At 38.3% G+C, this 13,514-nt stretch overlaps 1 protein-coding gene across 4 annotated transcripts in view; it reads left to right on the forward strand.

The window, feature by feature from the left end:
* PAK3 (p21 protein (Cdc42/Rac)-activated kinase 3) overlaps positions 1-12,032 on the forward strand; it is a 111,835-nt gene extending 99,803 nt beyond the window's left edge. For 3 of the 4 annotated variants that reach the window (XM_006889922.1, XM_006889923.1, XM_006889924.1), the window contains 2 exons: positions 7,495-7,632; positions 11,435-12,032. In XM_006889922.1, the coding sequence (XP_006889984.1) occupies positions 7,495-7,632; positions 11,435-11,524 (228 nt within the window). In that variant the 3' untranslated portion in view covers positions 11,525-12,032. The remainder of the gene's footprint in view (positions 1-7,494; positions 7,633-11,434) is intronic. The other variant, XM_006889925.1, reaches the window with a different exon arrangement.
* The last annotated feature ends 1,482 nt before the right edge of the window (positions 12,033-13,514 follow it).

The raw sequence follows: 13,514 nt of genomic DNA on the forward strand, positions 1-13,514 counted from the left end.
CCCATGAAGCAACCTTTGAGTTGGCAGGCCAATTCTTTACCACTAACCCACCAGAGCTCCTATATTTATGGTAAAATATGGGGAATCAAAAATGTTGTTTTATCCATTTTAAGTATGGAATACATTGGTATAAAATACATTTACATGTTATCCAACTTTTAGTTTCAAAGTTTTGTTACTATAAAAATTGTAGAAATCCCTTAAGAAAGAAATTCTTCATTTCCTCCTCCTCAGCCCTTCGGTCTGTTTTATTTTGGTCATATAACTTGACTCATACATTATTTTGTGTCTCATTTTGTGTCAGACTTGTTTCATCAGGCATAAGTTTTCATGGGTCATCCATGTGTAGCATGTATCAGACTTCTTATTTTTCTTGATGGTTGAGCAATATTCTCCATTTTTTAAGACGAAAGTAAAGGCCATTTTGTTGTAAAAGTCCCAGAGAGCAAAATGAGCAATTTTCTGAAAATAAAGAAGTGCAATAGAGAAAAGCCAGAGTAATATTCTCTTGTTGTTGTTGTTAGGTGCCGTCAAGTTGTAGACGACTCATAGCGACCCCTATGAACGAACGGCCTGAGCAATGTTCGTACATAGAGTTTCCGGAGGCAAGCCATTTCCAAAGTGGTTGCCGCTCCTGCTTCCAGGCTTGTTTTAATCAGGAAGCCCCACCAAACACTGTCCACCATGGGAAACCATTATCGCATTTGGCAAATCAGTGGCACAGTTGTCAGCATCACAGCAACCATGAGTTACCGCTGTACAGCAATGCACAGACCAGTGCTATACCACCTAGAAGAATGTTTGACAGGAAAACAATTTGAACCTGGCCTGAGGGCTGCAGATTAAAATCACCCACCTTCGGTTTGGTAGCATAACTTTCTGTCCACTACTCCAGCGTAGCTCTATGTCGTCGTTGTTATTGTTGTTAGATGCCATCGATTTGTAGACGACTCATAGTGACCCTATTAATAAAGAGCCTGAGCACTGTTCGTACATAGAGTTTCTGGAGGCGAGCTATTTTGGAAGTGGATGCTGCTCCTGCTTCCAAAAATAGTCTCTTAATGGATGAAGAAGAAAAAAAAGAGCAAAATTTCTCTGATTGAAGCAAATGTGTGTAGTCAAAGAAGCTCTACGCTTATGCCCCCCCTCCTTTATTCCATCTTAGACGATCTTGAAGGTGTAGAGAAGTATAGTTTAAAAATTATACCTGGACTGTGGGGAATTACAAAAAAATTTAAAGCTGAAGAGTGAATGGCATGATAATATATTGTATGAAGATGGACTGGTGCAGGAAAAGACAGGGAATTAATAGAACTGCCAGAGGTTTAAGCAGAGATCATGGGGACAGAGAGAAGTGGATGAGTTAAAAGATATCTAAAGATTGCATTACTTGGATATGGTATGCTGACTCTAGTATGGTTCTGAGGAGGGGAAGGTTGTTGGGTGAGAAAGGATGAGAACTCAAAAATGATGGTTTCTTATTTAATTTGATTGCTGGTGAAATAATTAATATCATGCTGTTGTTGTTATTGTTATATACTATTGAGTCTGAACCAACTAATAGCTTGCCTTCTAACAGATTATCTGAGGCAGTAAATTGCATGGAAGGAGATTACCCATCCTTCTCCCGTGGAGCAACTGGTGGATTATAACCATGTACCTTTTGTTTGGTAGCACAATTCCTTACTATTAAGCCATCAGAACTCCTTAATATGGGGTTGTTGTTATCACTGTTGTGTGCTTTTGAATCAGAACCGACTAATAGCTGACCCTCCATTGGGCTTTCAGAGGCAGTAAATTGCACAAGAAGAGATTGTTTATCCTTCTCCCGTGGAGCAGGTGGTTATGAGGCAATTAGAACATTGTTCTAATTAGTATTGCACTTGTCTGTCAGTTTGTACTGAGGTAAATTGTGGATTGCTGTGACACTGAAAGCTATGCCAATGGTGGGCCAAATGCCCCAAGCATTACCCAGAATGGACAGGTTTTAGTAGGGCTCCCAGGCAAAGACAGACTAGAAAGCAGAATTGGCCATCCACTCCTTAAAAACCCTATGAACAGTAGAGGACTGTGGAGAGTTATGGAGCTAGAAAATGTAAATATAGATCTGCTTTGGAGGAGAAGAAAATGAATAGATTTGGTCCACTCAAAAATTCCTTCTACAGTCTGTTAATGACAGATGTCCACATCAGGTGCCATCAGGTACAACCATCAAGTCCATTCCAATCTATAGTGATCTTCTGTATAACAAAATAAAGTACTGTTTAGTCCTGCTGCATTCTTATAATCTCTGTTACACTTGAACTCATTATTGCAGTTACTGTGGCAATCTATCTATATTGCAGTTACTGTGTAAATCTATCTCATTGAGGTATTTCTTCTTTTTCATTAGCCTTTTTCTTTTTCAAGCATGATGTCTTTCTCTAAGGACTGGCCCCCATCACTCCACCAAGGAATATTTTGGCTATACTTCCTCCAAGACAGATTTGTTTGCTCTTTTGGGAATCTGTGGTACATTCATTCTCATTCTCTCTCTCTCTCTCTCTCTCTCTCTCTCTCTCTCCACACACACACACACACACACAATTCAATTGTATCAACTCTTTTTCCTTATTCACTGTCCAACTTCACATGCATACAAAGTGATTGAAAATACCATGGCTTAGGTCATGCCTGGGATGTCCTTAAATTGACATCCTTGCTACTTTTTGCAGTATATTTGCCCAATGCAGTATTTTATTTCTTGCCAGTTCCTCCCATGAGTATTGTTCGTGGATACAAGTAAAATTAAGTCCTTGATAACTCTTTTCTTTATCTCTCATGGTGTGGCTTATTAGTTAGTTCTGAGGATTTTTGCAGTTCTATCTGTATTCCCCTACCCTTCATAGGCCTGTTATTTAACAAGTGGATGGCCAATCCTGTTTCCTAGTCTGTCTTGATCTGGGAGCCCTACTAAAACCTGTCCACCAAGGGTAACCCTTGTGACATTAACTTAATTAGATAAACTTAACTCTTTTTAGACCATTGAGTAAAAGCAACCAGCCATATGGAAAAATTTCTAGTATAATTTCTAATAGGCCCTTTCTCTTTGATTTTTCTTCGTTAATTCAGATGAAACGAAAATGATGCTCTTGCCTGGGTTGATTTTCTTCAATCTTTCTGCATATAAGACTTCACTTTGCTATTAAAATCCATTTTGATATGCTAGTATTATTGGCTACAACTGTATTTGTCCCTCATTAGCAGGGCAGTAGCTAACAAATTTGTTTTTACTAAGATAGTACCCAGCTTACACACAGGATGTGTTCCAAAAGTTAATTTTACAGTTAATTTTCTAAGACTCAGAATGTATTTTCTCATACATGTTGATTAGATTCTCAAGGCAGTCCAAAAAAGCCAGTGTTGCCCATAACATAACTGAAAGTGTGGATTTTTGCAATGGAAATTAGTTGGAAATGATACTGTTTTCGTGAAAATGAAAACAATAGTTGAAAAAAGAAATAGCCTGGATTTTTGTCTCCATCAAAGTGTAGTGCTTGATGAAAAGCAGATTTTGCCACAACATGGATGAACCTTGAAAACATTATAATGAGTGAAAGAACTCAATCACAGAAGGTCAAATACTATATAATCACTCTGATAGAAAATACCTATATTTGGCAAATGTAGAGTCCTAAGTGTATTAGGGAGCTCTGCTTGCCAAGTGGTAAGAAGCTGTGCTGCAATCCTAAAGGCATGCGGTTTGAATCCATCAGCTGCTCTGCGGGAGAGGGAGGGACAGTCTCCTCTTGTGTGATTTACTGCCTCTGAAAACCCACTAAATGGTCAGCTATGGGTCTATTCCAACAAGTTTATTAGTGGTTATTGGGGATGGGAGGGAAAAAGAGAAAAATCATTGTTGGGATGCAGTGACTTTCTATTTATGGCAATAGAAAATTTGGCAAATTATTTGCGATGATTAACATATGATTGATCTCACTGAAATGTACTTGTGAAAAATTCTGATTTAGCCAATATTGCTTTACCTCTTATTTTTACAGCAATAATTTATTTTAGCAATAAAAAAATTTTATAATACAGTATTGAGACAGGGGCAGCCTTATATTGCTACTTACATTGATGATGGTAAGCAGATCAGTAATTACCATCCAGGGCAAGAATCAACAGTTACGCTACCAGGAAACGCCCCTCTTTTATCACGCCTGTCTCCACCAGCATCCACCACTGTCAGACTTTTTGTAGAAATTCTGAAGAAAACATACATGCTTTCTGAAGTACTATGCACAATGGTAGTAATAGCTCCTTTTAAAGTTTGATTTTCCTTAAAATTACACAGCTTTCTTTCCCCAGATGCATTACCACTACTACTCAAGCTTAACAACTATGATGAGGGTCATTTCTTTTTGAATCACAAATGGAATGGAAAGAGGGTCATGTATTTCCTGTGGTAATTGGGCAAGGACTGAATAGAGATGAGAAGGATGTGGGGGGAAAAAGAAAAGATATGTATGTACTTATAAGGAAAAAGATTACATGGAGTAGAGTGTCTTGAGCTAAGTAAGAATGATGAAATGTAATCTTGTGGCATGTGTACAGACCAAGGGAGAGTAAAAGAAGAAGAGATTATTGAGTTACAGAGAAGAATGAATTAGGGGAAAATGTCACTAGCAGAAACCAGAGTTTTAGGGGAAGGCAAATAAATGTAATCTTCAGTCACTACTTTAAATACTAATTTTTCCAGGACTCAAAGCACTCTGAACTTTAATATAATTGCTGTGTCTGTATACTGTGTGATTTTAACACACTCAATGACTGCCTAAAAGCAACCCATGCATCTCTTTCTCCCATCCCACGTCCTTTTAGTTAAGACTGCAGTTGCAATTGACTTGGCATTTGTTTTTAATCCACTGCAGAACCGAAAATTAAGAGTGGGATGTGAGGGAAAGGAAGGTTTTTATATGGATGGAGTGTATTTATTCGTGAATGTTTTAAAAAAAATATATTAGGAAGAATGAAAACTGAGATTTCATTGCACTTAGTAAAAGCTTGTCTATGCAAAAGAACCCCCACCCCCTCTGTGGAATTCTGTGGCTCTTCCATTTTGGTGCAATTATTATATACTTAAGATGGTTAAAATGTAACAATTCAAAGCTTTGAAGTCTGAGGTGGGCCTCCGGTCCTCAGCTGCACTTTGTGATCACCCAAAGGGCTTAAAAGGACATGAATGTCCTGATCCTTTCCTTAGAGATTTTTTCCCCCTTGCTGCATCTGGCTTGACAGGAAAATTCCTTACTCACCAGGTCACCAGAACTCTCAGGACACTCATAAAAAGACAAACTATTGGGATTTTGGCTAGATTTATGGAACCTCCAGGTGATTCTGGTATATATGTTATAGATTGACAGAAACTAGATTAAAGAGTCCTTCCCAAAGGCCCTCTCCAAGGTGCCATTGTGAGAGGATGCTGCAAATAAAACAGCTGGGAAAGGTCTTTGGTTGAAATACTTTAAATGATAATATATTAGGCATCAAATTATAATATATTAGGTGAAGGTAAAAGGGATGGATATTTGCTGTGAAATCCAAGCATGTTCAGGAAGGGGAGCATGTCCTCATTGGAGTTGGATTTGTCACATGGGCAGACAAAGTCCTATTTGTCCTTCAAGAACCTGCTCAAATGCTACAAGTCCTCTTTCAAGATTTCTCTGAATTCTGTTATAAAAACCTGTTTCCTTTACTCTTCATACATTCCTCTGTTAGTGCTTATTTTACTGCATTGTAGCTGTGTGCTTCTCTCAGCAAATCATGTGCTCTTGGAAAGAGAAAACACGTCTTCTTTGGATTTCCAATACCATTTGATACAATACATAAACTCCTAGAAAATCTTGGTTGGCTAGCCGATTCCAAGACATAGTGAACTCTCCATCAGCTTTCTGAGGAGCTTTAAGGGAGGAGACTGTCCATCTACCTCTCTCAGAGAAGCCCATTTCATTTAATGTTAAACCACCAAGACTCTTTAGTACAATATATGTTGTTGTTGTTGTGTGCCATAGAGTCAGAGCTGACAAATAGCTGGCCCTCTAGCAGGTTTTCAGAGGCAGTAAATCCCACAGGAGGAGATTGCCCATCCTACTCTTGCAGAGCAGCTGGTGGATTCGAACTGTGTGCCTTTGAGCTTGCCGCACAGCTTCTTACCACTGGGCCACCAAGCTCCCTTTGTTATTTACATAACAAATAATGTGTTAAAAGCAGGTTTTTGTTGAGGGAGTGTCATAAGTGAGTAACTTGTCAGTTGTCAAGAACTTCATTCTACATTCTGCTTTGAAGTCTTAGGACTTTGATTCCGTCAGCACACCATGGGTTGCTATAACTCAGTATTGGTCTTTCGTAACAAATAAAAATATCTATGTATTGAAAAATTCTGGTACATGATGGAATACTATGCAACATGTAAGAGCAATGATTTTGTAAATCACTACCTAACTTGGGAGGGACTGGAGAGTGAGTATTATGCTGAGAGAATTAACTCAGTCCCATAAGGACAAATACGGTATAAGACCATTATTGTAGAAATCGGTAACTAGTAAAACATGTATGAGGATCTAAGGGGAAGGAGAAAGAGGGGTGGGGATGGGTGAGGGGGTAATCATGGGGTCACACAGTTTGGGGAAGGGGGAAGTAGGGGGGAACCATGTGAGGGGCAATGTATACAAATTTTGTAGATAAACCAGTGTAAATTAAAAAATCAAAGTAGCAAGAAGTAAAAAAACAAATTAAAAAAATTCTATGTATTTATTGCAAGATAGCAGTGTACGTATATGTGTAACTGTCATGTACCAGCACTACAAAGTCAACATTTATTTTCTGTAATTACAAGTAACTGTATATAGGGAATGCTATGATAATAAATAATGTATACATCTGCCACAGGGACACAAAGTCCTTGAGTATTTGCCTCTTTGGCAGACCCTACCACCTTTTTACGTTGTACTTCTTTGATTCTGTATTCTATGCTGTTCTTCCTTCCCCTGTTCACAAATATTCTCCAAACAAGATACAAATTCGATTCAAGAACCATTTAACAAATTGCAATCACTTTTCCACTAAACTTTTTGAAAGTTATAGTCATAGCACCATGATTATTCCTAAACTCTTTAGAATCACAGATTGACAGATAGTCCCTTGGTTTAATCTGCTAGGTTTACATCTAGTAAGATGGATCTTGCTGGCTTAACTCTCAGATACCTAATAACATGTATTTCCTAATATTGTTTGGTTTTGGTTTTGAAGGTTAAGGGGGAGGATCTTTAGTCAGGGGTTGCCAAGAATGATCATTTCTATATGTTCTAGAAATTTTGAAATATCTATAATTTTCTAAAGTGGAATTTTTAAGATCCCAAGAGCAAACCAGAAGACGTTGAATATACACCTTTTGTGCCTACCCACGTTGCACTATGTACATGCTGAATAAATTTTTCAAATTTTTTTCTATAGGCGCTATATCTGATAGCCACTAATGGAACCCCAGAACTCCAAAATCCTGAGAGATTGTCAGCTGTGTTCCGTGACTTTTTAAATCGCTGTCTTGAGATGGATGTTGATAGACGAGGATCTGCCAAGGAGCTTTTGCAGGTAAAAATAGGATAATTATGTAGTTATTATAATAAAGTTTTCCATGCATACAGCCTGTCTATTTAGAGTAAGGCTGTAACCATTTGATTTTAGACCACAAACATGTAAGTATAGGCATGCATCTAATACATGATCGAGTGATATGCTGCCTTCGTTCTGCAAAGTTGGTGGTTTAAAGACCACTGTTGTGCTTCATGGAGTTTTCTTTTTGCAAGGGGGGGGGAACAACCTGAAAATAACAGCACTGTGAACCACTGTTTTGTTCTAAACTGTACTTATGCCCTTGAATATAGTATGCAGGTGCACTTGGCTGGAGGTAATTCTCTGCATTAGTATGCAATTATTTCTGTGGCATTTGCTACTCTAGTGCTTTACTGATCAAAGAGTCCCTTTGCTTGTGATGCCAGTGGGCAGGCACCTGCTTGCCTGGGTGAGCACCATCGAGTGTTAGAGCCTCTGCAAAGCACATGTCTTTATAACAGCTCTCAGAGATGGTATAGAGGATGATACCTATTACTTATTGTCAACTAAACACTTTACATACATTATCTCATTTAATTCTGGCAACAAATCGTATAGGGTAGATCCCATTCACACATGTGAATGCACATGTGAATACTGAGTCTCAAAGAGGTACTTAATCCAAGATCACATAGCTATTGAATGACAGAGTCTGGACTTGAACTCTCAATTTTGTGACTTTCCACCATACAAAACAATTTCAGTGGTAGCAATGTGCTGAAGTATGTCAGCGTTGATGAGGATGGCACAGCATAGGGCAGGGTTCAGATGTGTTGCTCATAGGGTCGCTATGAACCATATTCAACTGGATGGCACATAACAACAACAACAACAACAACAGCAATAAATCCTAATGGTTTCATTGAAGATGATATGAAGGTTTTCATAGTTGAGCTCATGTACTCTAATTACTAACTGAAATGGATTAAAACAAATGCTGTCTATATTGTATTTATCAATTATTTTTTCAACCAGGGAATTATTAAAGTTGATCTGTGACAACTTGGCCATAGTTTATACCTTTATTACATAGTAACAATCAAAAGTGATATTTTAGACCCGTTTTTACATACACACATACAGCAAATAAAGAAAATGAAAGAACAATATCAATTACTGATGATATGGGTGAAGGAGGCAGAAATTCACTTCTGCAACTGTCCGAAAATATGCACAGTTCATAAATTAGTTGTCCCTGTGCATTATATGTGTGGAGGCCTCATTCACATGGGTGTGCTGTTTGTGGGAGGAAATACAGTACTTTGTACCATAGTTTTGTGCATAACACAAAAGCACCAAGTTTGAGACTTTAACATGTTATTCTTCATAATATTATGTTTGCCTCTTACTATAGTTTGGGTGAAATTTCGCAGAGCCAGTTAATTTTCAATTCAACAAGTTTCTATATATTTTGTCATGACACTGGTTGCAGTCAGGGGATGTATGTAACAATACATACATCTATGTAGCATGAAGGAGCTCTGGTGGCCTAGTGGTAAGAAAGCCATGCTGCAATCCTTAAGGCATGCAGCTGGAATCCACCACCTGCTCCGTGGGAGAAGGATGGACAATCTCTTCCCATATGATCAACTGCTTCTGAAAACCCACTGGAGGGTCAGCTATGGGTCTGTGCCGACTCCAGGGTATGCAACAACAGCAACAACATGTAACAGTACTTGTCCCACTTTTTCCATAGGTTCCCAGATGAACGGGAAGATCCTCTTTCTGTCTTGCCCTCTGAGCTTTGTTTTTCTTCTGTTGCTGTCTTTTTGGTTTCCTGCTGTAGTTCATTTACTGAGATGTGCTTTCTCCCTGGCATCACTCACTTTTTAGACCTTTTTTTTTTTCTTTGTTTGACTGAAAGTTGATTCCTAGGAGTGGGTTCCATTCTGGGCTTGATGTGGATCATAGTCTCGGGGGTTCCACCAGTCTCTACAAAGAACAGTGAGCCTGATTTTTTTTTGTTTCATTTTTTTTTCTATTTTTGAATTTTTAATTTAAGGCAACTATTTCTCCAGCTGCCTACTGGCTATTTCTTGTTGAGTCAGGAAAGAAATCAGGTCTCACAATATAGATTTGGAGTCATCCCTAACAAAGCTGGTGATAGGTGAAACCATGATGGCATATGATATTTGTAAAAAGAGTTCAGTGAGCAAAAAGATGTTGAGAAGCCAGCCCTAAGAAACTAGGAAAGGAGAAGAAGATGAAATAGTCAGCAAACACAGAAGAGAACCAAAAAATAAAAACATCTCACCACTCAGGAGCAGTGATGGGGAGGGATTGTCTAACAATGAAAGAATTTTTCTTTTACTTTTCAAAATGAAGGCTGCATAGTGGAGTGGACTGGGGGGGGGAGGGATTGTCTAACAATGAAAGAATTTTTCTTTTAACTTTTCAAAGAGAAGAGCAAACTAGGGTGGAGGTTGGGCAGGGAGAAAAGTGCAAAAAGAAAGAAAGGAAAATAAAAAAATAATACTATATTACATAGGAGAGCCCGGAAAGCATTATGCTGAGTGAAGTAACTCAGTCTCATAAGGACAAATATTGTATAAGTCCATTATTGTAAAAACAGGATTACTAGTAAAATGTAGAAAAATTCAAAGGGGGATAGAGAGAGAGGAGGTGGATTGAAGGTGGGAAGGAAATCTCGAGGTAACAGAGTTTGGTGGGCAGAACGAGGAGGTGAAGGAATTAGGAAAGATCCAGTGCAGTGGAGTCCTGAAAAGGTGGAAATATGGTGGGTATGGATCAATGGTGATTGATGAGCTTTATAAAATTCCATTCTTCTCAGTCTTACCCCCACCCTGATGTCAGCCTCATTCTCCAACGGTGGCACCATACAGTATTTGTCCTTTTGTGACTGAGATATTTCACTCAGCATAATGTCCTCCAGGGTCACCCATTTTTAATAATATTGCATAATAAATTACGTATACTGCATTGAAGCCGATGAGGGAGAGAACAGTTTAACAGCAATATATTTTAGGGCATTATGATTATCATAAGAGTTCGGAATGAGGGTTGCACAGTGGAGTATACTTGGGATGGGGATGGGGGTGTGCGGGGGGATTCTATACCAATGAAGGAATTTTTCTTTTGCTTTTCAAGGAGAAGAGCAAACTGGGGGTGGGGGTGGGGTGGGCGGGGAGAAAAGTGCAACAATGAATGAATGGAAATCCACAATCTCTGTAAATGCTCATTGAAATTAATAAAATAAAAATTCCATGTATGGAAATGATAATGTGAAAGAAACACAGTGTGAGTGGAGGAACGCATGAAACACAATGTATATAAATGAAACACAATGTATGCAACTTTTGCATGTAAACCAATATAAAATTTAAAAAAGAAGAAAAACATCTCAAAGAAGGAAGTAATATTCATTTGGATTAAGTAATATAGAGAGCCCAAAGTGGAAGCCTTTAGGAAATCACTCATTTCAAGGTAAAGTTCTTTGGGACTTAGTTTGTCTTTTTCAGGCATTAGGGCTGTTCCAGATAAACTCATCAGTTAAGAAGTTAAGGAGCCAATGCGAGTTGTGCAAACAGTGAAATTTTACATGAACTCACCTGGGAAATTCTAATTGCAGGAGATTTCTTGGTTCTGAAGGGCAAAACCTGGCAATGTGATTAATTAACCGTGCTTAATTAGGTGCTCAAAATACACGTTCATTTTTTTTTTTTAAATGAAAAGCCTGCTTGAAATATAGTGAGTATATTTGCTGGTGGAGAGAATGTCCAAAATTATTCTCTTTTTCTTCCCCCCCCCTTTTTTTTTACAGCATCCATTTTTAAAATTAGCCAAGCCTCTCTCCAGCCTGACTCCACTGATTATCGCGGCAAAAGAAGCGATTAAGAACAGCAGCCGCTAGGACTGCACTCATTACCCCACACCATCTCCCTCACGAGTGAGACGGAGCTAAAACTCTGCTGTGGAAAAGATCGAATAAAAGACAGTCATTTGGGGTGGGGGTTCCTTCATTTTCAACTGAATAGAAACTTCTTAAAAGCCTTTTTCCTACTCCCTCAGATTATGTAATTTATTTGTAAGCCTGAATCGCAGCCCAAGCCGGGCAGCAATGTCGAAGTGGCCAGGCAGTTGGTCACTTCCACCGTGAAGCGAAAGAGCCAGTAGTGAATCCCCTCATTTTGTGCATTCACTTTGAAGAAAAAGGTTCCTCAAAGATGCACACTTCCTCTCCATAGTGTTGTGTTTGTTTTTAAGTTAGAGTAGCCCCTCTTACATCCGAACCTCCTATCACACTCCTTACCCAATGTGATGTTTTTCACAGGCATTGTCTTTAGATGTCCCGAAGAAAAAGAAAGTATGTCAACACTTTATAAAAAAAAAAAATTTAAAAGACAGCAAAAAAGCAAAGCAAAAAAACAAAAACAAAACAAAAAACACAAAAAAAATTCTCAACAGAACAAGTACTGTGTGAATCTGTGGACGTCCATGCCCTTCTAGAGTTGCAATTTTTTTTTAATTCTTCTTCCATAGTGGTGGCTTGGTTTGTGTATCTATTTTTCTGCATTTATTTTGGGAAAGGGTTTCTATCAAGACATTTCCCTAAAGCAGAGAGGAAGCTGTGTGTTCAGGAAGAGCTTGTCAAAACTGTCTATTTAAATACAGCTCAAATGGTGAAATCCTGTCACATTTTCACGATGATGCTTAAGAGACAGTTATCATTTCTCTAAACCACCTAGCTCATTTCCAGGATGCCTGGCAAGGGACGCACACTGAAACAGCTGGGTAAGTCCAGGTCTTGAACTTGGCTTGCCCTGAGATGAGAAACCATATTTAAACAAAGGTGGGACTTTTTTGGAGAGCCAAAAGGTGAACAAAAGTAAATGCATTACTACAGAACCCCTTGTAGGAAAGTAAATCAATCCAGGTAAAGATGCCTCTTTAATCCTGTCTTGTACCTATGGAATATTTGCACTGTAAAACTGGTGCATCAGGGGGCAGTGAATTCATCAACTGCTAATTTTATCATCTGATTTTAAAGAGTATCCATTTTGATAATAAAGAGTGTTTCCATGAAGTAAAACAAAATGTGACTAGCACAGGTATCACAATCATCCACTCTGTAAGAAATGGGAGGTCCGTGAAAAGGACATCTCAATCAATATTTGGCTCTAAGTACTTGTTCCCATTTTTCTCTGTGTGACATCAATTTCTGTTTCAGGATATGATGTGTTCATAATTAAGTCTCTTGGGCTTTTGAATTAAAAAAAAACATTCATAGAGATCTTGAGATTCTTCAGTGAAATTAATTTTGGTTCACAATCATGCTTCCCAAGATGTGTAAATCAAATTGAATTCCTTTTGTACCTTGAGGAAGTACCAAAATTAGGTTATTGTTTCGCCATATGGCTATTTTAAAAAAAAAATATTCAACAGTTGGCGCTTCCTAAGTCGTCTGAGAGTAGAAAAATATCTGGAGGATATCTGAGGAGAAAAGGATATGCTTCTCTTATAAGTTTATTGTCAACTTGATAACATCTGGAGAGTTATTTCTCTAGGCCTTTGAAAAGCTACCAATTTACACTGAATAGGCTTCACGATTCTGTGTGTGTCAGGAATCGGAATCGAACCTATCTATATTCAACAAGAGGGAGATGAAATCAATGTCACAGAACTTTCTCCTTCTCTGTCTAGGTACATCCATCATTGCTTAAAATGAAAGTGCTTTCTTTTGAGTTTCTGCTAACTAGTAGGACACATGTTTATGTTTAGGAGATAACACTGGTGGATATCCTATTTTCCTTATTTGTTTTGTTTGAAATGTGAGAAGGGCTTGACCTCTCAGAAAATACCTACCAAGGGATGAAACAACAAATATGAAAAGAAAAATAAAG

This window comes from Elephantulus edwardii, unplaced genomic scaffold (genome assembly GCF_000299155.1).
Source record: "Elephantulus edwardii isolate Elephantulus edwardi_28Jun2011 unplaced genomic scaffold, EleEdw1.0 scaffold00083, whole genome shotgun sequence".
In the NCBI taxonomy this organism is placed as follows: domain Eukaryota; kingdom Metazoa; phylum Chordata; class Mammalia; order Macroscelidea; family Macroscelididae; genus Elephantulus; species Elephantulus edwardii.